At 39.8% G+C, this 24,805-nt stretch overlaps 2 protein-coding genes across 3 annotated transcripts; one reads left to right on the top strand and one right to left on the bottom strand.

Moving 5' to 3' along the window:
- Positions 1 to 134: 134 nt before the first annotated feature.
- thbs4a (thrombospondin 4a) lies at positions 135 to 13,520 on the bottom strand. Its single transcript, XM_049577971.1, has 24 exons — positions 13,457 to 13,520; positions 13,269 to 13,393; positions 12,071 to 12,268; positions 11,690 to 11,937; positions 11,457 to 11,559; positions 11,257 to 11,348; positions 10,027 to 10,078; positions 9,718 to 9,920; positions 9,493 to 9,630; positions 8,933 to 9,013; positions 8,202 to 8,354; positions 7,958 to 8,062; positions 7,757 to 7,864; positions 6,073 to 6,232; positions 5,007 to 5,125; positions 4,870 to 4,922; positions 4,617 to 4,701; positions 3,280 to 3,376; positions 3,019 to 3,197; positions 2,798 to 2,846; positions 2,468 to 2,664; positions 879 to 1,051; positions 650 to 789; positions 135 to 560 (listed from the first exon to the last, which is right to left on the bottom strand). Exons 2-24 carry the CDS (start codon positions 13,348 to 13,350, stop codon positions 523 to 525), a joined length of 2,853 nt encoding a protein of 950 aa, XP_049433928.1. The 5' UTR covers positions 13,351 to 13,393; positions 13,457 to 13,520; the 3' UTR covers positions 135 to 522.
- Positions 13,521 to 17,451: 3,931 nt separating this feature from the next.
- On the top strand, positions 17,452 to 24,359 carry mtx3 (metaxin 3). 2 transcript variants are annotated; one of them, XM_049577973.1, is made up of 9 exons: positions 17,452 to 17,560; positions 19,419 to 19,488; positions 19,984 to 20,060; positions 20,179 to 20,271; positions 20,359 to 20,541; positions 20,641 to 20,717; positions 21,011 to 21,168; positions 21,427 to 21,515; positions 21,678 to 24,359. In XM_049577973.1, exons 1-9 carry the CDS (start codon positions 17,468 to 17,470, stop codon positions 21,771 to 21,773), a joined length of 936 nt encoding a protein of 311 aa, XP_049433930.1. In that variant the 5' UTR covers positions 17,452 to 17,467; the 3' UTR covers positions 21,774 to 24,359. The 2 variants fall into 2 exon arrangements, with proteins under 2 accessions (XP_049433930.1, XP_049433932.1); XM_049577975.1 differs by lacking the exon at positions 21,427 to 21,515.
- The last annotated feature ends 446 nt before the right edge of the window (positions 24,360 to 24,805 follow it).

The following is a 24,805-nucleotide window of genomic DNA, read 5'->3' as shown; positions in this document are numbered from 1 at the left end:
ATTTACTGGCCTGTATTTACTGTTCTTGTTTTGTTAGTGTTGTACTGTCTTGAAATAAAAAAAAATTTGAGAACATTGCTGCACGGGTCACAATGATCTCAAATAAAAAAACGACATTGAACCTAGTGGTTTTCTTAAATGCTGTGGATTTTATTGAACTTGCAACATATTCAAAAGGTACTGCATCTTTAACGGTAAAATACTGATAAACTCCCATGTGAGATATTGCATAGACATACACAGAACCTGCTGATGATTTATACAAGAATGCGCTGACTTCAGTTACACACTAAGTATATAATGCCCAATGCGATGCTTTCCAAAGAGCTCCTCACTCCAATGACAAAGTTAAAATACTATCACTAAAAACTGTCCACCATGTTCCCTCTCACATTCATCTTTCTGTCTCTAACTCCTGTCCTCTACCTCTGTTGCAGCTCTGCTCCGTTTATCCACTTTTTCAGCAGAGCTGGAGTTGTTTCCTCGATAGATCGCTCCCCTTCTCTGGCGTCACTCTGTCTTCTAGGCATTGATATCCTCATAGTCAGCAGGAATGGTGTCTGTGGGGATGAGAAAGAAAAGGAAACTCATAGGCATATTAAAGTGTTTATGTAGCTGACTGGACTGCCTTCAACTTGCAGACACTCACCGTTGCATCTGTACTTCAGATTGGACCAGATTATATTTTCCTGAGAGAAGCAGAACACGCCCAGTCTCCCGCCTCTCATGCTGGTGTCAATGATTACCCCTGTGTCCGCCACCAGTGACGGGCCCTCAAAGAAGCGAGCCCTGGTTCACACACAAGGTGGAACTTGTTCAGTTAGTTCACACAGTATGAGTGTGTAGATCTTTAAGTGTTGGTGTGTGTCTGTTTGTACCTGATGTATCCAACCTGCGGTCTGTGCTGGAGGAACCAGCGGTAGGAGACCTTGTCCTTCCAGCCAACGTTCCTGGGGTCCTTCCACAGGAGACGCACCTGGTTGGGGGTGTCTCCTGTGTGCCAGAGTGAGTTCCTCATGTGCTCACCAGGACCCGTCTTTGACTTCACAGCCTAGTGATAAAGAGCCAAATAGCATGAGAGAAGGAAACACACCTCCCCAAGGTGAAACTCAGGAGGTAAAGCAGGGTGTCCACAATCACAGAATTGCCAGATTCATGGGTGGATTATGAGACAAAGGGCCCCTGGACACAGATATGCAAAAGGCCCACCACCTCTCCTCCATAGGGGCGCAACACACACACTTTGTGGTGATTAAGCCTACTTTTTTATGTTTGCATCTCTTTGTAGTCCTTTTGTCCCTCTTTGGGCTAATTTGATGTCTCTTTTGGTCATTTTGGGTCTCTTAGAGATAATTTTGTGTCTTTTTTGGTTGTTTTAACCCTTTTTTATAGTTATTTTGTGTCTTTTTGCATCTCTTCTTTATGGTTGCGTCTCTTTGTAATCATTTTATCTTTTTGATTGTTTTGTGTCTCTTAGACGTAATTTTAAGACTTTTTTAGTCGTTTTTTAGTGTTTCTCTTACATGTACTTGTGCGTCTTTTTTGGTTGTTTTTGGTGTCTTTGAGGTCATTTTGTGTCTTTTTGCAGTCCTTTTACATCTCTTTTTTATGTTTGCCTCTACCTGTAGTCGTTTTGTGTCTTTATTGGTTGTTTTGTGTCTTTTAGAGATAATTATGTGTCGTTTTTGGTCGTTTTGTGTCCCTTAGAAATAATTTCGTGTCTTTTTGGTCGTTTTGTGTCTCTTAGAGATAATTTTGTCTTTTTTGGTTGTTTTTACCCTTTTTTATAGTTATTTTGTGTCTTTTTGCAGTCCTTTTGCATCTCTTCTTTATGGTTGCATCTCTTTGTAATCATTTTGTGTCTCTCAGAAATCATTTTGTGTCCTTTTTGGTCGTTGTGTGTCTATTAGAAATAATTTCGTGTCTTTTTTGGTCGTTTTGTGTCTCTTAGATGTAATTTTGTATCTTTTTTTAGTGTTTCTCTTACAGGTACATTTTGTGTCTTTTACAGGTAATTTTGTGTCTTTTTTGGTTGTTTTTGGGGTCTTTGAGATCATTTTGTGTCTTTTTTTTTGGTTGTTTTACCCTTATTGGAGTTATTTTGTGTCTTTTTGCAGTCCCTTTGCATCTCTTTTTATGTTTGCCTCTCTTTGTAGTCGTTTTGTGTCTCTTCAGGGTAATTTTGTGTCTTTCATAATTATTTTGTGTGTCTTAGAGGTAATTTGTATCTTTTTTGTTCAATTTGTGTGTCTTTGTGGTCATTTTGAGTCTCTTCCTAGTCAGTACATGTTAATTTGAGTTACATTTTGCAGGTAAAGGCCCGTTCAGTAATCCATCCATGGGCAGATTGATCCTTCTGCCAAGCTGTCCTTGGGCAAGACACTGAGCCCCATATTGCTTCTGAGGACCAGACAAGCACCTCGCACGGTAGCTTGCAGCCATCATGTCTTTAAATGAAGCCATTTACCTTGAGTTGTATTCCTGGCTCAGCGACGGCTCTGAAAGGCGCAGCCTGCCAGTAGGTTTGTTCAGTCTGTTTCCACATCACCACGTAGAAGGAGGAGGAGTCCTGGTAGCCAAAGATGAAGCCAGCATAGTCATCATCCGTTACAGTGTTTACGTGGAATGTTCCCTCGAAGTCAACCCCACTGAAAGCTTTGTAGCCTGCAGATGTGGACAGTAGAGAAGAAATACACAACATATAAGGCAAAAAGCTGACAAAAAAAAACCCCACACTGAAGAAGACGGGAAATGTTCTGTTGATAAAAAAGACTGTATGAACGTATTCTGTGCTCACCTACAGCAAGGCCAGGGTCAGAGTTCATGGTCTGAACTATCTCCATACCCTGTCAGAACAGAAGAGAGCAGCTTCACTTTATTTGTACCATTATGGGACTCGTGATGGTGATCAAATTTTACAAACAGTACAGTGTTATATGGGCCCAACTGATGTGAGCTGTAATACCCTGTAACAGAGGCGAGTTAGGAAAAGGGGGTTGAACTTTGGCTCCTGCTTACCTGATTGAGGACCACCCAGTTGGGGTCAATCTGAGAGTCTCCCTCTGGATCCAGTACTACGGTCTGATAGGCTCTGAAGTCGGTCAGGGTGACCTCAGCGTTCTCCGGGCAGTGGTCGATTCTGTCGATGATGTTGTCTTTGTCAAAATCTCCTTCGCATGCGTCTCCAACACCATTCCCTGAAATACAAGCACACAGCTTAGGGGAACACTCATCAGAAAAACATAATCATACCAGGAACAAACATGAAGTGATACTAACTATCAGTGTCCTTCTGGTCTGGGTTGGGAACTAGTCTGCAGTTGTCATCGTTGTCCAATATGCCGTCGTTATCATCGTCATCGTCACATTCATCTCCCTGTCAAAATAAAGTAGCACATTTGGAGTGGTGTGAACACATCTGAAAGTCAGCAGACATGAGATAAATTATTGAAATATGATGCATTCAATTAATTAAAGGAACACCTCATCCCCCCCCAAATGACCATTTGTACATGTTAAATTAAATGCGTAAAGAAAACTTTTTCAGTGAAGTTCCAAAAACTGAGAAAAATCTTGATGAATTGAAGTCATAGCGCATTTGCCACATCCATTTTCATCTGCTTAACCTGGGCCAGATCGCAGGGGCAGCAGGCCAAGCAAAGCACCTCAGATGTCCCTCTCACCAGCAACGCTTTCCAGCTCCTTCTATGGGACCCCAAGGCCAGGTGAGATATGTAATCCATCCAGCATGTTCTGGGTCTGCCCCGGGGCCTCCTACCAGTGGGACGTGCCTGGAACACCTAACAGGAGGACGCATCCTGATCAGATGCCAGCACCACCTCAGCTGATCCCTATCGACACGAAGGAGCAGCAGCTCTACCATGATGTCTGAGCTCCTTACCCTATCTCTCAGGCTGAGCCGAGCCACCCTACAAAGAAAACTCATTTCAGCTGCTTGTATCCGCAACCTCATTCTTTCGGTCACTACCCAGAGCTCATGACCATAGGTGAGGGTTGGGCCGTAGATGGACCAGTAAATTGAAAGCTTCGCCTTCAGGCTCAGCTCCCTCTTCACCATGACGGTCCGGTGCAGTGCCCGCATCACTTCAGACTCCACACCCAACCACAACGAATCCAAAAACTGAGAAAATTCTTGATGACTTTAAGTCATAGGGGACCACATTTAACAACAGCAAAACTATATCAAAACGTCTGTTTATAAACTCTCACATAACTCGCACAGTATAATCCAAGTTTCATTTATCCAGTCGTATGCTCAGTAGTTTCCAAACAGACAACACTCTCTAACAGGAAACTGACCTGAAATCTATGGTTTCTTGAAAACCAGACTACATCGACAAAAACAAATTTTTTAACCTGAGCTTTACCTGAGCTGCTAGTATTCCACTGCATCGACTGGTAGTTTGTTTGTGTCATTGTGCAACCTAACTGAATCTGAACCGACTGATTAAAACACCAAAGTCACAAAATAATAAAAGAGAACTGGTCTAAAATTACTGAATTCAACGAAACACAGGGTGAATAATTGATATAGAAATGGTCATTTGGGGGGTGAAGTAGTCCTTTAAGTTAAGTATGACAGAAGAGATTAAAACCATTCCATCCTTGTCGGTGTCCAGCTGAGAGGAGTTGATGATTGTGGGACAGTTGTCTTTTGTGTTCTGGTGGCCATCACCATCACTGACAAAGAGAAGGTAGAGCAGGTTAAACAAATGGCAAAACTTTCTTTATATAAATACACATGCCTATATATACACACATTTATATACATGAAAAAAACTGAGTTGGGATTAATAAAGTATATCATCTTCTTCTATTCATACCACAGGTCATGATAATAGACTCTACCTGTCTATGTTGTCGTCACAGGTGTCTCCTACGAGGTCATCATCGGAGTCGGACTGCAGGGTGACAAAATACACACTGCTGGTCAGAGTTATGGGAGCAGATGAATCTTTTTGTCAGTTTGTTGTTTGGTTTGTTACCTGGTTGGGATTGGCCATATCAGGACAGCTGTCACAGACATCTCCCACCCCATCATTGTCTCTGTCGCTCTGGTCTGGGTTGGGGATTTGCTGGCAGTTGTCCAGGATATTCTTCAAGCCTGTGGACATAAACACCTCAGCACTTTTATTTCTGCGTTATGTGTAAAAGCGTTGACAGGAAAATCAGAAAAGCCTGACAGAACGCAGCCAGACACGGTCTGTCAAACGCATCACCAGATGGCAGTGTTTGTTTAAGACGAAGGTGAAATAGTTTCCAGTGGCCTTCAATGCCTGGCGGAGGCTTACCGTGGAAAAAATGCTTTTCAGAAACGAGACAGACATGACCAAGCGCTTAGAAATCCAGCCTTGGAGTTAAAGACATAACCAAATGATCAAGGGGCTGGAGCTCTGCCAAACTGAATGAACACGAGTCAACAAACAGAGTCTAAACATGGAACATGCATACGCATATAAAGTTAAACGTCCAGGCTCACACACAAAGGCAAGAGGTAAACAATGTGTTTCCAATGGAACAAATGAGAGGTGCTCTAAAAGGGGCAATCAAGTGAAGTATGTGAGACAACACTTATGATTCCAGTTGGAACATTTCAACATTTAACACTGTTCTCTAGTGGGGTTTTTTAATGTTTTGGGTTTTCTTTAATGAGGCTTGGGTTGTTTCGCTGAAAGCCAGTGATCTAACCAGCAGGGGATGTGAATTGGAAACAGACACAAACAAGACCAGGAGACTATTTTAAACAGATAAAGAGCTGCCAGTTCAGTGAAAAAATGTCCACACTTTCCACCAGCAGGACTGTAAAGCTTCTATTCTTGTCCTGGCAGTATGCAGTTTGGACAGCCTTCACAGACACGGTAGGTGTCAAACGTGATTATTGCCATTTGGTTTCACAATGTGTTTCCAAATGTATTAACTCAAACTGATGCAATAAAAGCAGTAGTGGTGCAGTTGCTACACCTCCTACAGAAATGACTGTCCAACTGTTTTGATCACTGTGACCAAAATTATGAGATTTTTTGACTGTTAAATAATAACAAACACACTCACCATCCCCATCCATGTCATCATCACATTCATCTCCCAGCCCGTCCTGATCAGTATCCCTCTGTGAGGGATTGTCGACCAATCTGCAGTTGTCACAGGCGTCACCATGGAGATCCTTATCGCTGTTCTTTTGGTCCACATTCGGAATGAGCCAACAGTTGTCCTAGGACAGAAAAATAAGGTTTACTGTACAGTGTTGTGTTTCTCAAATTTTTTTTCTGATTATTTGTTGCGACCCCTGCTGTTAGCCAGTATTATCTGGATGTTGAGCTGGGTTGAGTGCGAGATGGACTGGTAATCAGGGCTTTGTGTGGGCCCAGATTTATGCTCTGTCACTTATTTGCTCTTTCTCCCTATGATGTATCAGCCTTCCTTAGTTTATCCTTAATTCCCTTTTGCTTAAAATCATGCATCTCACATATTTGTCATGGCCCAAGAGCCAGGTTATGACATATAATCTTTGATACAGTTGACCACTCAATTGTTTAGCTAGACTTCACAATCTGGTTGGCCTCTCTGGTACTGTTTTTAATTGGTTTTAATCCTTCTGACAGAGAGTTTTATGTAACAATGGATGTATGTTCATCAATAAGCTATTAAATGGATTGTGGGGTCCCCCAAGGCTCAATTATAGGTCCAACACTTTTTAATCTTTACATGCTGCCACTTGGAAATGTCATCAGGAGACATGGCATCAGTTTCCATAGTTATGCTGATGATACACGGCTGTACATCGCTGTGTCTCCCGATGACTCAGGTCCAGTTAATGCATTTTTTAACTGTATTTTAGATATCAAATCCTAGATGGCAGACAACTTTCTTCAACTCAAGCAGGATAAAAAACCGACGTCTTAGGCTCAGAGAGAGAAACTCAGTGCAAAACTGCAAGAACTGTAACTAAAACCCTGCCAAGGGGTGAAAAACCTCATAGTTATCTTTGATTGAAATCTTAGTTTTGAGCCACATATTAGAAGTATAACCAAAATTGTTTCTTATTATCTTAAGAACATTGCCAGAGTGCAACTGTTTCTCTCCCAAGCCAACACAGAGACACTAATGCATGCTTTAATTACTTGCCGAACTGATTACTGTAATGCTCTACCTTCTGGTCTTCCTAAGAAAAACATTACTCAGTTACAGTTTTTACAAAACTCAGCTTCACATGTGCTGACAAGGACCAGAAAGAGAGCACACATTACACCAATTTTAAAGTCTCTGCATTGGAGTCCTGTGTGCTTCAGAATTGATTTCAAGATCATTTTATTGGTTTATAAAGCTCTTAATGATCTTAGTCATACCTATTTATCAGATTTGCTTTTATCTTATGAACCCTCAGGTCTTCTCGCCATGGCCTTTTAATAATCCACAAAGTTCATCATTTCATAACTATGGTCCACATCTGTGGAACAGTCTGCCAGAAGACCTGAGAGAGTGTTGATGTTTTTAAAAGCAAACTCAAGACCTACCTTTGTAGTCTGGGTTTTAACTGATTTATTATTATTGTGTATCTATCTATTTATTTATTTTTATTAATCTCTTTTTCTAGCTGGTATATTCTTCTATTTTGTTACTTATTTATTTACTTAATTATTGACTGATTTAAAATTGTTTTCAAAGCGAGAGCTTCATTCCTTTTCATAAAATTGTTACAGTGCACCAAAATATGTGAGAGCTCATTGTTACCTACATCTATGTTAATGATGCCATCACTGTCTGCGTCATCATCACAGGAGTCGCCCATCCCGTCCCCATCTGCGTCCTCTTGGCCAGAGTTTGGCACAAACACACAGTTATCCTGGAAACGACACAGCAAAAACACATGTAGCATTAATTTATAATACCAACATGAATTACATGTAAGAGAGTGCAGGGGTGTATTAATGAGTACCTGCTTACAGTTGCCATCTCTGCACTGAAGTTTATTGTCAGGATATGCGTCAATATCTGTGTCCTTTCCACACACGTAGCCATTACCTGCCCAGCCAACACCACACTAACACACACATAAGAAGGAAAAAGCACATCATGACATTTCATGTAAATGATGTAATGAGAAACAGCACAGGTTTTCATTCAAGATCCAGGGGGATGCGTACAGCTGAACATGATGTCAGTATTGACTAAATTCTTACCACACAGCTAATGCTGCCATCTCTCTCTAAGATACACTCAGCATTGATGTCACAGGGGCTGGGCTGACCGTTGGGGCAAAGCCTGGTGCCATGACATCCACGTGTCTGGTCACCTGTGAAGCCAGTTTTACACTCTCCACAGCGGAAGGAGCCCTGGTGAGGAGAGTACAGAGTCAGAAACCAAGACAGTGTGATGATAACCACACTCTCATTTAAGATAACATTTAGAATACATTTCAAGGTCCTACTCCTTATATACAAAGCCCTAAATGGACTACAACCAAGCTGCATTGCCTTGTTAACAATTTGTCTTTAAGAACACTGTGATCATCTGCTGCTCATGTGTTGGAGGTTCCCAGCAGAAGCAAAATGAAAATCCAGGATGCGGCCTTTGTTAATTACACCCCAAAGCTATGGAACACACTACATATAGATACCAGAGGAGCCGGCTCACTAAGGCTAAAACTCTTTGTGTCTTTTAAACTGTTGAATTTTAATTGATCTTATGATTTATGGTTTTCCAATTTTATGATTTATTGTTTTGCTAAAATTTAGCTATGATGCCTTCTATGCCTTCTATTTTCATCTTATTTTTGTTTTACATTGTATCCTGTTATACTGAATTGCCTGTTGCATGTAACTTCCTTATTGTAAAGCATGTTGTGCTGCGTTTCCTGTATAAAGGTGCTATATCAAGACAGTTTATTATACAGCAGTTTCAGTGGTCTTACGATTGTGTTGTAGCAGTGTGAATTGGGAGTGCAGCCTCCATTCTCTGGTGGGCTCAGACACTCATCTATATCATCACACACCTGGAAAGAACAGATGAAAGTTAGTTTATTGATTCATTCATTCATTTTATGTAACCACTTAGGGGTCGCGGTGGGCTGGAGCCTATCCCAGCTGACATTGGGCGAGAGGCAGAGTACACCCTGGACAGCTCGCCAGACTATCACAGGGCTGACACATAGAGACAGACAACCATTCACTCTCACATTCACACCTACGGACAATTTAGAATCACCAATTAATCTGCATGTCTTTGGACTGTGGAAAAAAGCCAGAGCACCTGGAGAAAACCCACAATGCAAACTCCGCACAGAAGGGCCCCCCAACCTTGGTTCAAACCAGGAACCCTCTTGCTGTAAGGCGACAATGCTAACCACTGCCCCACTGTGCCGTCCTGATAAAACTTAGTATATAAGAAAAAGACTTACATTCTTCTAACAGGTACAGATAAATCAAACAGATGAGTGTTTTCCATACAGTGTATTAATGTTGTTTGTTGTACCTGTTTGTTAGACTTGGCATAGGACACTCCCACTCCATTTAACTCTGGTCCGCTGTATCCCAGAGGGCATTTCTCACAGCGGAAACCGGGAGCAGTGTTCACACACAGGACACCAGGGTAACATGGGCTAAACTGGCACTGAGACACACACACAAAAAACATGGTGAACAAATGATAACTACAACTGGTTACATAAGGACACATAAGGAAACATATAATCCATACCTCATCTACGTCATCACAGCGTACCCCGTCTCCTGTATATCCATCAGGACAGGGGGCACATTGGAAACCCCCCGACTCTGAAGGGATGCACATGCTCTGTCTGAAACAGGTCCCAGGTGGACACTGGGTCAGAGGCTGAGGCCGCATGACAAACTGCCCAGGATCTGGAGTTTGAGCTGGGTTAGTTGGATTGCCCCCAAGACCTGTGGGCACACATGGGCAGATATTAAAGCAGCTGGTTAAAATGTCACTTTGACAGTATAGTGTCATGATTTCTGTATAAATGATCATCATTTTTGTAGTGCTTACCACAGGCGAGACACTCTGCGATGGTATTCCTAAGAAAAGTTGTCTCCTTAATCTGAACCAGAAAGAAGCAGAGTGTGAACTGTTAGTCAGGACAAACTGTGCTGCCCGGGTAGTTGTGTTAGCACTTTACAGCTTATATCATTAAAGCCAAATCTGAATCATATGTTTCAGTAACTATTAAAGGTCTGTATGAGACCCAGAAGTTTTAAAAAGCTATAAAATGTGTGTCTGCTAAGGCAAGCTCCAGTGATCAGTTTCCATACATAAAGAATTCTCTCCGTGTGTCCGACAAGTCTGAGATGCTGAGCTATATAACGAGCATTTCATCGCCTCAGGCTCCCTGTTTGATGCCTTATCTCCTAACAAATCCTCTGCTTTAAATGAGCGTCTGAAATCATCCACTTCTAACTGCTGCTGAGGTGAATTTCACTTTTACTCAGCTGTCTGTCGCTGAGGTTACATAAAGTCTTGAAACGAGAGAGCTCCAGCAGGTCCTCTCGGTCTGGATTCTTACTTTTCACAAGAAATTGCTGATTTTATTGCGAAACCAATCTTATCCCGAAGAAAAAGGAAATTCCAAATGGTTGTGAATCAGCCCACATTCTTTCACTTTAATAAGTAGGGAACTCCTCTAAACAACTGGGGACCTCTCCATATTTTCTGCTACTAAAGGTTCTCTAAAAATACTTCATAATTAAAAAGCAACCATAAAGGTGGCAAAAACATCATCAGATTATTGAACTGTTTCAATTAGAACTCCATGGTGAAATACTGTGGTATTATACTTTTATTTTCCAAATCATCTTGAACCAGTAAAATGTTGTATTTTCCCTTTCCATCAGGAAATGTCTCACCTCTGTGAGACACACAAGACTGAGACTAGAGTGTCAACAGGTATCAGACACTTAAATTTACTGCTTTTAAAGGCCCTTTCAAGATGATTTTAACCAAATTTAAGACAGATTTTTGGATAAATAATATCTTTCTTATTTAAGCATTGCAGTCAAGTATAAAGATAAATATGTAGTCATGTGCAGAAGTAGGCTTTTTGCAGGAATATGGTTAATAGAGTGAGTTAGGTTGATCTACATTTTGCCAACAGTTAAGTATTAGGTATCAGAAATGTGGACTCTCACATAGAAGAGTCATGAAATTAATGACTTACAAGCCATAATATTTACAAAATAATTCAAGATATTTTAAGGCTTACTGGGGCACAGGACAGGTTACCTGCTGGTGGAGCAGCTCCTTCATCTCAGCAAACATTTTCTTCAGCTCCTGCATGGTGGCCTTGTCCTGTGCCGCCCTGCCTCCCTGGATACCTGATGGTATTCCCACAAATCACAATTGGAGAATTAGGCACACAACACACGTCTACCAGGTGTAAGTTTAAATGACTGCAGGTGTCACATGCAATCTGTTCTTCTCACTTAACAGCTGCAGAGATTCACGCTGATCCACGCTGCAGTCCTGCAGAGTCGCCACATTATCTATGGTGTCCTCTATCACCAGCTTCAAGTCTGTCAGTTCATCCTTACAAAGGAATAAATACATTGAATGATCAGAATGAAAAACACATGGCATATGTCTGTCAAGGTATTGCACCGCTCAAACAGTGTTCATAATTACGCTGTAATGTTTGAACTGTAAACTTCTTAATCACCTGTCCAGTAGACTGCAGTGTCCTAAGTGCCACCTTGTTGGGACCTTGGGGGAGTGACCCAAATGCAGCGGGCAGATCCTCCAAAGTGTGCACCAGTCTGCAGTCTACATAGATGTGAAGGCGAGGTGGACCGCCCTGTAAACCACTGGCGTGTAGCATCACATGGTGATCTTGCCCATCTGCCAGGGAGGCGTGATTGAAACTGGTTGTGCCAAATCTGCCGTCAGTCTTCTGGTAACGAATGGTAACTAGAGAGGGAGAGAAGCAGGGATGAAAGAGAAACAGAGCGGCAGCAGGAGAGCACTGAAACATGTAGTGATAATCTAAACTGTTTAAGTAGTCGTCGCAGACACTGTTACCTGTGTTAATATAATCACTCACCCTTGCTGAGTTTGGCCTGCACACTGAGCTCCAGGTACTTGGTGTTATCTTTGGGGTTGATGATACTGTAGAGAGAGGTGGGGGCCTTGCTGTGGAGCCTGAAGGAAGACAGGATGAACGCCTCATCTCGCCCTTTGTTCTTCAGGCTTCCTTGGAGCAAGTCTGGCAGGCAGTCAGGAGACACCAGCAGGTCGTAGACTAAAACAGGAAAGGACAGTTAAACACCTGCGTTATACTGTCGTATAAACACTTCCATGATTGTAATAAAAGTTCAGAGAAAAGGCACAGTTAAACACAGACAGCGAGGGAACATACAGCATAGTGGTCAGTTAATAGTCTGTAAGATGCTTATATTCAGTGTACCTGCTGAAAGAACTCAATCTGATACACTAGAAGTGGTGCTGAGTTTCTTTTTTAGTCTCTATTAATGGAGAGTTTCCTCAGTGTGCCTTGATGGCTATGGCTTGCAGTGTACTGTGGATTGCTACTGCTGAGTCAGTGGTACTTTATTATGTGTGACAGTGTACCTGTGTGTGTTAACACATGCATATGTGTGTGTGTGTGTGTTAAAGTGCACGTTCATGTTTGTATCCTGCTGTGTTTTATAGAGTGGTAGACTGGAGTCGCAGAAAGGGAGCAGCAGTAAACTCTTTCCACTGGAACAAAGTAACCCGCTGCCTCACACACATGCACGGACACATACACACACACACACACACACATACACACACACACACACACACACACACACACACACACACACACACACACACACACACACACACACACACGTACAGTACACACACTGCACACAACCATTAGCTGAATTCAGGAATAATACAAAGTGACAGGAAATTTTATGGAAACAGTTGTGTGTAGATTCCAGGCAAATCAAAGTTTTGCACATGCACTTTCTCAAATGGCAGTTAGTGTTTTACCATCTAAAACTGATTTACGTATTTAGGTCAGACAGTTACTGGAGCCACAAAAAAGTCAAACAAATCAAACCTTGTTATTTGCGGGCTTGCTGCAGATTAGAAGTTGTAAGACCAGACAACAGATTGTTAGGGATGCACAAAATTTGAAAAGACAGTAACTGAAACAGACCTAATGGACAGTGATGTAAAGAGGTCTCCAACAAGTGCTGGTCTAAAGACACATGTTTTCCAGAAGAGCATGGATGGTGAAAAATACTTACTAATGCCTTGAGCTGTGACAGTGAGCACCAGCTGTTGCAGCACCAGAGACAGAGCCGCTGCTCTGGCCCACACACCCATCATTCAGTGCAGCAGTATGGGACACACCTCAGCAGAAGATTTATCCCTGAAGAAAAAAAAAAAATTAGTTTCCACTTGTGGATCAGAACAAGAATCACAGATTAATCACCTGCTTCAACACAGAGTGATGGAAAAATCCAGATGTTAAAGCAAAATCTCAGCAGAGGTGAGATGGTTTTGTGGACACAGGCACAGCTTTTAAAGGAAAGGGGAGTGTCCTTGCACTCTACTGTTGCGAAAGTGGCACAGTGTCGGGACTATTTTAATAGTTTGTGGGAGTGTCCCCTTTCTACTATATTTCCATCGAATGATACATGTTGTCCCTGTGTGTAAAAGCTAAAGCAGTATTACTACATACTAGAAATATTTAAACCAATGAATAAGAAATTATATATTGTATTTTATTCTAAAAAAAGACTCTCAATGACTGCATTATTTATACTGCATGAGCAAAATGTATTTTTTAATGTATTTATGACCCTACTTCATTTAGAGTCAAGATAAAGCTTTTAATCCTTGAGTCTTTGTGTCAACTGTCTTATATAACAGCATAAAAAGTATCGTAAATCTGTCTGTAAACAGTCAACCAACTCTAAATAATGTCTGATATGGATTATGACTGTGTCTCAAAGGTGGAAAACTTGACTCCAGGTGGCCATTGTTCCTTACAAACATCTAGAACTTGTGTTATTGATGTGGATTTCATCTCTCATCTTTGGTTAGCCAGCTGAATTATATAACAGTGTACCACATGCTTTTAATTTTATGTAATTTATTCTAACTTGTACTACATGCCTCTGCAAACCTTCCCTAAGTTCCAGCTGCTGAAGAATGTGGGAAGGGAAGGACAAAGAGGGCTAGACTCGGGACCCTGGAAACATTTCATGATAGATGTCTGGTACTCGTCTTAAAGCTTTCCCTACAAATCTCCAGTACATTTCAAAATCTCTGCCACAGGTCCGAGCCAAAGACAGAGACATTTACCATCCCGCCGAGCATTATCACCGTGTATCCGTTAGTGTCTGGCTGTCTGGTCGCCAAACACCTGGCTGCCTTCAAACAGTCTGACAATCAGCCAGTGGAGAGAGATGTCATGCTTTTGTTGTGGAAAATAAGAACAGTTCCACAGTTTTTTTTTCTCAATAAAAAATCCAAATATGAAATGCTGACCTCCATTCCTGATCAAGACAGTCAGTCTCTGTGGACATGGAAGCAAACAGTGCATCACTGTTCTTTTCAACCTTTACAAAAATGCAATGCAGTCTTTCACATGTGCACAGAAACACTTCATAGAGGATGTTGTGATTTTAGATGTGAAACCAAAGCTCACCCTTCCAAATGATGTGTGTATCTTAAAATTCACATGATATAATACATGTTTTTAACTTTGCACATGCATGCAAATCTTAATATGTGAAAACTTAATTTCACATGTGAAGTGAAACATTTCATATTTTACATTTCAACTAATTAACTAACTAACTAGCTAACTAACTAATGTATTATCCATCCATTTTCATAACCGCTTATCCTCTTGAGAGTCGTGGGAGTGCTGGAGCCTATCCCAACTGACATTGGGCGAGAGGCAGGGTACACCCTGGACAGGTCACCAGACTATCACAGGGCTAACACATAGAGACAGACAACTATTTACACTCACATTCACACCTACGGCCAATTTAGAGTCACCAATTAACCTGCATGTCTTTGGATTGTGGGAGGAAGCTGGAGTACCCGGAGAAAACCCACGCTGACACGGGGAGAACATGCAAACTCTTACATAATGTTAATGCATTAACTAACTAGCCATTAACAAGATAACAAACTAACTAACTTACTAACTGTCAACTAACTGGCTATTAACAAACTATTTACTTATTAACTGTCAACTTACTATTAATAACCAATCAACCAAATATTCATTAACTACTTAACTAATAAATAAATATAAACTGCCTGACAGTTAACTATTAGCTAACAATTAACTAAGCATCAACTAACTAACTAACTAACTAACTAACTAACTAACTAACTAACTAACTAACTAACTAACTAACGAACCAACTAGTTACTGTATTATGTGATGTTAATGATTTAAATAAGTAGCCATTAACTAACTAGCTACCAAAATGTAAACTAACTGGCTATTAACAAACTATTAACTTATTAACTGTCAACTAACTATTAATGAACAATTAACCAAGTATTCATTAACTACTTAACTAATAACTAAGAAACTGACTATTAACTACCTGACAGTTAAATGTTAACCATTGTTTACTATTACCTACCTACCTACTTACCTACCTACCTACCTGACTAACTAACTAACAAATTAAATGGCAATACAAACTATTAACTTATTAACTGTCAACTTACTATTAATAACCAATCAACCAAATATTCATTAACTACTTAACTAATAAATAAATATAAACTGCCTGACAGTTAACTCTTAACTAACAATTAACTAAGCATTAACTAACTAACCAACCATTACCTAAGTAAGTAAGTAACTAACAAACTAGTTACTGTATTATGTAATGTTAATGATTTAAATAAGTAGCCATTAACTAACTAACTAACTAACTAACTAACTAACTAACTAACTAACTAACTAACCAAATGTGACCTAACTGGCTATTAACAAACTATTAACTTATTAACTGTCAACTAACTATTAATGAACAATTAACCAAATATTCATTAACTACTTAACTAATAACTAAGTAACTGACTATTAACTACCTGACAGTTAAGTGTTAACCATTGTTTACCATTACCTACCTACCTACTTACCTACCTACCTGACTAACTAACTAACTAACTAACTAACTAACTAATTAAATGGCTATACAAACTATTAACTTATTAACTGTCAACTTACTATTAATAACCAATCAACCAAATATTCATTAACTACTTAACTAATAAATAAATATAAACTGCCTGACAGTTAACTATAGCTAACAATTAACTAAGCATCAACTAACTACGAATTACCTAAGTAAGTAACTAAGTAACTAAATAACTAATTAATGTATTATGTAATGTTAATGTATTAAATAAGTAGCCATTAACAAACTAACTAACTAACTAACTAACCCTAACCAACCAAATGTGACCTAACTGGCTATTAACCAACTATTAACTTATTAACTGTCAACTAACTATTAATGAACAATTAACCAAGTATTTAAACTACCTGACAGTTAATCTATTAACCATTGTTAACCATTACCTACTTACCTATCTACCTCCCTCCCTCCCTCCCTACCTACCTGACTGACTGACTGACTGACTAACTATTAATGAACAATCAACCAAGTATTCATTAACAAAATAACTAATAAATAAGTAACTATTAACCACCTGACAGTTAACTGTTAACTAACAATTAACTAAGCATTATCTAACTAGCCATTACCTAACTAACTAACTGACTGACTGACTAACTAACTAACTAACAGATGAAGGGTGTACAGCATGTCAAGCCCTGAGAGACATAACTGTGATATTGGGCAACATAAACAAAAATGTAATTGACTTGACTTGTGTTTTGGGCCAGTGGGTGAGGGTCAATTTCCCTTCTGTATATCTGCACACAGGCCATTTTATAAATGCATTCTAATCAGGGGGGTTTTCTCCTATTACTCCAAAGTAATCAATACCTTTGAGACTGAGAGTTCAGAGCATGACTTTGGTTGGCAAACCACAAAGTCCATTAGTAGCTGTTCTGGAGCCTTGGATGGATCACACAATCCTCCTCAGCAGATGGTCCTTTGTTATTACATGTTCTTATGTTGTTTTGTGTTAATGCATTTCTCATTGTGTTAACTATTTTTGTGCCCCCTCTCATAACGGTGCAGCATGCAGAGTTGTTGCCAGGAGTCAAGAGTGCCTCACCATTACTTTCAGTTCTATCTTTTTTTCCATCATTACAAACAGTTAATGAGTTTTTGATTATTATAATTGATGACATAAAGATACATTCTCAAAAACAGCAGTCATTTTAAAGAGACATAAATATCCACATCCATGTGTCACCTCATTATTTTGATTTCTTCACCTCTGCACGCTCTGCTGTGACAGGTACCGCGTGACGTCACCAGCTCCTTCCATGAACCAAAACATGGCGGCTGCCATGGAGCTGAGATGCTGGGGAGGAGACTGGGGTTTGCCTTCTGTCCACAGCGAGTCTCTCATAGTTCTGGTAAGGTTGTCGCCTGCTTGTGAAAAAACACGGCCATTATATCCAGACCTGCCTTTAAGACGAAATGTTTCCTCTCCGCTTTTCTCTGCGTCTTCTCTGTGTACCTCTCTGGTTAGCTTCCATGCTAACATGCCAGCTGCAGTTGGCTGGTGGGGCTAGCTGCTCGTGCTCAGCTCGATGTGCAGGACAGAAAATAATATTTCCAGCTCAGTTGTGTGTTTGCACAGCTGCGACATTACATTTGCTGACTGCATGCCCTGTCCTTCATTATAAAGTCAGAAGTCTCTGTGTCATAGCTAACAGAAATGTGGTACTTCAAGGTCAGCTTGTTGAGGCTCTGATTGTGATTTATCTGGGTACATTCCTCTGTTTCTCCCCGCGAATCTATCGACGGTGGCCGAGGCAGTAATAACATGTCAGAAAAATAACATTAAGTTGTTTGCTCGCTGTTTATCGTGTTGTTATCTGTTAGCATGTCCATGCAGTTACAACTCTGACCACAGGGTGACACTTTCCCTAATGTTCATACCCAGATGACACATTGACTGTATAAAGGAGTCATCTTTTAGGCATTTACTCAGTGATAATAATGTGTTTTATTTTGGTTTGCATTGGTTTATTGATAGGAGTCTTAATGTATTTATAAAGTACAACATGTCACAGTTTGTCAGGCATAGTCCTGAACTTATTTCCATCTTTGCACCTGGTGTACCTGATGCACAGGTATTTAGCAGTGACCCTTTGAAACCTGGAGCTACATCACTTTTCTTGCAAGAATTTAAACCTTTGAACCCTGAGCAAATTGGTGTGTTTCTTTCAAAAACATGGGAAAAAAGGCAATGAGCAACTTGGCAAGAAATATCCCACAAATTGCAAAAAAACCCCAAACAAACAAAAAAAACATAAATAAATAAAAATAACTAATTTTAAAATAGAAAATTACTTAATAGAAAAAAATATGAAAGAATTATGATATTAATAATAATTAGTACTATTACATATTAAAATTATGTTACAGAATTATTATGATTTGTAAGCACTCTTTTCAGGTCATTTTCTTGTAGATTTGTTTCAAACTTTTTTTCCTTTTTTAAATTTTATTTATTTATTTATTTATTTTTCTACAATTTTTTTGTTTATTATTTTATTTTGTTGTTACTCATTTCTTGCTATTTTTTGGGTCACTTCTTTCATTGCGCATCTCTTTCTCCCCATGTTTTTTTTTTTTAATGCAACATGTATTTTAGAGTTAAATCCAACAGAAAATTAACAAAATGCCAAAGATTTGCTGGTCCTATCTCTTCAAAAGTGATGATTTGCTGTTTTTTCTGTTTTATATCCTTGTGAACTGGACATCTTTTGGTGTCAGATAAAATACAGCATTTGAAGACCTCACATTGGACTCCAGAAAATTGTGATAGCTAGTTATTGCTAATATTTGACATTTTTATACCCTAAACAATAATGAAAATAATTAATTGTTGCAGCCCTAATTGCAGCATCTTTTTGTCTTTTGTTTTTTTTTTCTGTTTGTTGTTGTTTGCTTTTTAGCTTGCTTTGTTTTTCCTCTTACTATAAATGAAACTGTTTCACTTGTGCTAAATCTGTATTAAGAGTCAGTGCCAAATTCCTACTGAAGGAACTTTGATTGCAGCAAGCGTTCACCAGTATTACAAGACTGATATCATACAAAGCTCAGCCTTGATTGCACTATTATGGTCCTGCACTGGAGCCAAGTACTTTGTATTTGGATCAGTAGTCACAGCTAACATCTTTGGCAGACTCTGAGATCATAAATGCACTTTTGGCCATCTCATTTTAATCTCTTCTGATTCAAGTGTGTGTTTTTTTCTTTCAGGCATATGCCAAGTTTTCAGGTGCAAAAATCACAGTTTCTCCCATAGACTGGACATGGAAAACTCTAACAGGTGGGCTGCAGCTTCACATAAACCTGAATTGCATAACATTGAGATCCAGATGGGGATAGCTTGATATATACATAGGTCGACGGAGAATTCTATTACTAACATAGGAATGTTTAACAAATAAATACAGTGCTTTTAATTGTACACGTTTGTAAAATATATGCATATTATCCATTTGGAGCTTTCTTAATGCTCTTGAAAATAACACATTACAACAGCAAGCACACTTAAAAGTAACATGACAACTTGACAGCTCCAATACGTTAATCGTTCAAGTCATGAAAGTTTTGTGGATCCAAAAATGTGCCAGTAAAAGTGGAAAAACACAGATTTAAAGCATGGGTTTAAGTTTTATGCATCAAATTTGGTTACAAAATGAAACAAATTCATGTAAATTGTAGATACACACATTGCATCGTACACGACAAGACCTTAATAACATGTTAATGCAGATGCAGTGCCAGATGTAATGTCTTCCTCCTGTCGTTCAACCTGCAGGGACAGTCCCAGAGTTGCTGTGTGGAGACTCTGCAGTTCAAGAACCTACACAGATTCTCAACTTTCTGAGGAAACATGTAAGAATGAATGCCAGGAAAGCTCACTATTCATCACTTGGTCATTATGTCTGTGAACCCATTCAGCAGATTCAGTAGATTTACTGTAATATTTTTGATTTTTCCTTTTTTGTTCCAGAGGTTTAATGCAGACTATGAGCTTTCAGCCAGACAAGGAGCAGACACAATGGCATACATCGCTCTGCTTGAAGAGAAACTACGACCAGCTCTGGTATCACCATCTCTCTTCTGCTTTTCTTTGACAAGAACTTCTGTGTAAATACTGGTAATATTTAAAGTGATGCTTTCTGTCCCACAGCTGCACACGTTTTGGGTGGATGCAGAAAACTACGCCAATCTGACACGGCCATGGTTTGCCTCTCGCTCGCCTTTCCCTCTTAACTTTCTCGTTCCTAATCGCCATGCCAACATCGCCCTCTCCCGCATCCTTCTAACCAAAGGAGAGGCGCCGCTGCACAGAATCACTGAGGTAGAGGGAAAGGTAAATGTTGACTTGTCTGATTCATCACTCACATGTTGTGTCATCCCTGTGACTGCAAAGTTTTCTCAAACTGTAAATCTTTCCCACTGTCTGCCTCAGATCTACAGTGATGCTAAAGAGTGCCTGAATCTCCTCTCCTACAGACTGGGAACGGCAAACTACTTCTTTGGCAACTTGTAAGTTGTTTAATGTCATTTGAAAGACATGCAGGTGCAACACTATTAGAAAAGAAAAGAGAGAGGATGAAAAAGCCCCAAAAATTAAGATGGAAATGATTTTTATTACTATTTTTATTAGATTTGTGGTCATATTTTTATTAGATTTGTGGTCAGGAGTCTGTGCCAGCGTTAGTTTTTCTCAATAAAAATTCAGTTGGCCAAGTGACAACCATTAATCACAGTAAGCAATAGACTAAATTTTGATCTGTATATTGGGATTTATCTACATTTATTTTTGCTTGTGTTTGTAGGCCGACCAGTCTGGATGCCTTTGCATTTGGTTTTCTGGCTCCAATTTACAAAGCGGGTCTCCCCAGCAGTCCTCTGCAGAGCCACCTCAGACAGCTGGACAACCTCACAAGCTTCTGTGACAACATCCTCGCAGTCTACTTCAGCTCTGACCACCCTTGTAAGATTGCTGCACACACTGAAATTACTCGCACTCTTGGGGCTGTAGCTTGGTGAAATTAACCCACAAAGATGAAGGAGAAGTTTTGCTTTTCATGAACACAAAACAACTAACATCATCAGCATATTCCCTCTCCTTTGACTGCATGCTTGCTCTTTGTATCTGCTCTATTGACCTAACACTGTTTCTCTTCCACTGGCTCTCTCGGCTTTCTCCTTCTTCCTCTGTGGGGGTCGTTACTGTGTAATCTCTCTGCAGGTCCTCCTCCACCTGTTCAGGAAACAATGGATGCCAACCTGCAGAAACTAACTCAGCTTGTAAACAAAGAGTCCAACTTGATAGAGAAGGTGCTTCTGCTTTCCTTTTATCGTCTTTGCATGGGTTCATGGTTGCGTTTGGCAGGTACAGTCTCAGCTGTACTAAAAGTAGTGTCTCTCACTGAATCATTGTCACATTATTTTCTGCTCGTGCATGTGCGCTCTAACTTAACTTGACATCTTGTGCTGTAGATGGATGACAACCTTCGCAGCAGCCCTCAGCACAAACCCCACAGACCAGACCCCAAACCCAGTCTGGCCAGTGAGAAAAACTCGACTCCTGCCTAACCCCTGACCTGTCAACCCTGATCCAGCCTTATGATCGGAGGAGGAACAGCCTGTAGATGAAAGGTGCAGTTCTGAATCTGACTCAACGTCCTCAAATGAAAAAAAATGTTATCCAGCTGAACTATAGTTTGAATGGAAAATAACCTAATAATTAATGGAATGACTATATAATTATCAAAGAGACTATTTTACAGGAGCGTAATGATGATAGATTTCAAAGATGCTGGTCTGAAAGAGAAGGAAAAGTGCATGTGTGAGGATTTTTAAAAAGGTTGAGCGCATGTATGTGGTTATGGATGGAATGCTATGAAGCGGTGTTTAATGAGGAAGAAGCAAAGTTCAAAGGAAGGCTGAAAGAAATGAAAAGTCCAGCAGGGAAAAGAAGTGGTGATGTTTGACCTCTGGGTGGACCACTTAACCTCTTCTTCCATTTGTTTTCCGTAAGATAGATATATTTTAAGTTTTTTGGTTTTCCCTCACTCTACAGTGGATGCACCGTAGGAAACATAGAAACATCCTCACCAGTTTCATGAGGATTTTGATATTTGTTAAAGTGGGAGTAGATGACATATCAACTTTCCCCCCTCATCGCTTTACGTTTTCCTCAAAGCCTATAACTACCAACGACACAAAGCACACTGCATTTTGTTTTCCACAGTTACTTAAGTATAAATTGAGCCTTCGTTTTTCCAGGAGCTCGTACCCAGTGGCCGACAGAATTGCATAGTGAAAGCAATGCTATAGGTGGTGCAGGAATGAGTCCTTAAACCTGGAAATGAATTAGCATTATTGCACTCCTGGTTCCCTCGTCTGAAAGTCAGTGGGTTATTTGAATGGATTTTTTTCAGATGTCTGAAATAAGGTCTGTGGTTAACAGTTAACACAAGTATAAGATATAAGAGATAGAGTACATCAGTAAATACCCTACTCGTGAATTTTGAAGCCTTTCGGCAGCTTAAAAAAGTTTGCCACAACAGAATGTCATCACAAGGAACACGGCTGTACAGCCTTGTTTTGGTGTTGAAGTTAAGTCATGTGACCGCGGTGTAGTTTGTTTATAGCCTAACGTTAGCTTGTTACCTCTGACGATTGTATTTAGCTTTCAAAAATCATGAAAGTGGTGTTCATTTGTGACGATCACCTTGCTGAACACACCCTGTAAGCATCATAAACTTTTGTTTTTTTCTGCAATAATGCAAAATCCAATGGAAAAATGCCATTGACTTTTTGACGAGGGAACCAGGGTGACGCTAACTTCCACATCAGCCTAAAGAAAAACACCATCCCTGCAGAACTGTATTAGGGAACCAGTCTAAACAGCAATGGGGTCATTATTTTTTAGCCACTACATCATGCAGTCAACATTTACTTCATTATCATAAGTTAAAGCAAGTACGTGTGTATTTCCACTTTAAAGATACACTGATACTAAGATAGTACAGTGTTGTGCTAAAGCACCTAGATTTTTTTAGTTGTGTTTCTCCAGTTTATAAATCTGTGTCTACTCATGGAGGACCTCAGATCCTTCAGCAGCACTCTGAGCGCACGTCCTTCCTCAAGTCCACTGTAAAAACATTCTGTAAATTCTAATTTGATTTAGTGTAATGTACAGTATGTATGCAGTCATGACTATAAGGATATTAATCCCTTATTTTGCTTTGCTCTCACCTCCTCGGCTTTGTATAGCTTGTATAGTTGTAAATATTTTCATGGTTAAAATCAATGCAATTTACTGGTGGTTTCCTCTGATAGGGCTGATCAGCTTCTTCACAATCTTTGCTAGATATACTGAGGTAATAGAAGGACCTTACACACTGTATAGACATATTCATGCAAAATATGAGGGACTAATTTTAGTGTGTATGTAGGACTATCAGAAACCAGTGTGTCTTGCAGTTTAAGATATTGTGTCATTAATAATCACCACTTGCTGTTGTTGCCATGGGTTTCCACAATCAATCTTGTACAACGTTTATTTTGTTGGTTTTTCTGCCGTGTTTTCATTTGCTGTGCCTATTTAACAGTCACCTTGTTGAAAGTTAAGTGTCTGTCCCATTTGGGAATGTCTCATTAGCTGCCTTTTTTATTTTTACTGTCTGAATTTCTGGAATTAGACAGTGAAATGAGTTGCCACTTTTTTTTTCCCTTTTATTGTCATGTTGCCTAATATCCTCACAGCTCATACATTGCCTAACTGTGTCTAATCCATGTGATTACTTTCATTATTTCTCTGTGTCTAGAAGTATTAATACTTACTACTTGTTGCAACTTCCAGAAATAACCTCATGGTTACATTCCCTTTAAAGCACCATATCCTGAAACAAAAGCATTCATATGTATGTGTGTGTGCTGCCAGTTAAAAAACGCTGTTGGACAACAAACAGGCTTGTGAGGACCATATGGGTGCAGTGTGCCTTCATGACTGCTGGTGTCTTTGTACACTTGTCAGAATATGACCAGTGTCCTTCATAATTTTGATACATTGCCATAAATTATCTTTGTCACTTCTGTTACTGTTGTTCGTGCTCTGCAGATAGTTGGAAACAACTGTCGTCATGTTATTGAAATACAAATATGATAATCCAACCACGACCACTGTCTGTCTTTTTTTCAAGCATCTTGGTATTTAACTAAAGGTACTGATAAAATTGGAGCCTGATTTAAATTACACGAGAGCTCTTTGCCTCCTATAGATGTTTCCTCCATGTACTAATCCAATGCAGTAAGGCGTGCTATTGGGTGATTTGTTTTTCCAGTAACAATTACAGGAAATTTCACCCTCGCCCACCACGCTTATTTGCATGATTGGTTGTTTAGACGTCGGGAGGATAGAGAGCTCTTTGTTAGGTTTTGGCCTCAGATGTGGAAAAAATGAGAGTAATTAAGCTGAATGGAGATGATGCATACTTGACATCAGATATTGTCGAAGTCATTGGTCATGTGTGGGAGAGACTCCTGCTGAAGCTTCTCTTGGCTGGCTGTTTAATAGGTGTGGTAGAGGGAAAGAAGGAGTTCATTTGGATCTGTTGGCA

Source organism: Epinephelus fuscoguttatus, linkage group LG6, assembly GCF_011397635.1.
Source record: "Epinephelus fuscoguttatus linkage group LG6, E.fuscoguttatus.final_Chr_v1".
NCBI classification, from domain to species: Eukaryota; Metazoa; Chordata; class Actinopteri; order Perciformes; family Serranidae; genus Epinephelus; species Epinephelus fuscoguttatus.
This window is presented reverse-complemented; position numbering and strand designations above follow the sequence as displayed.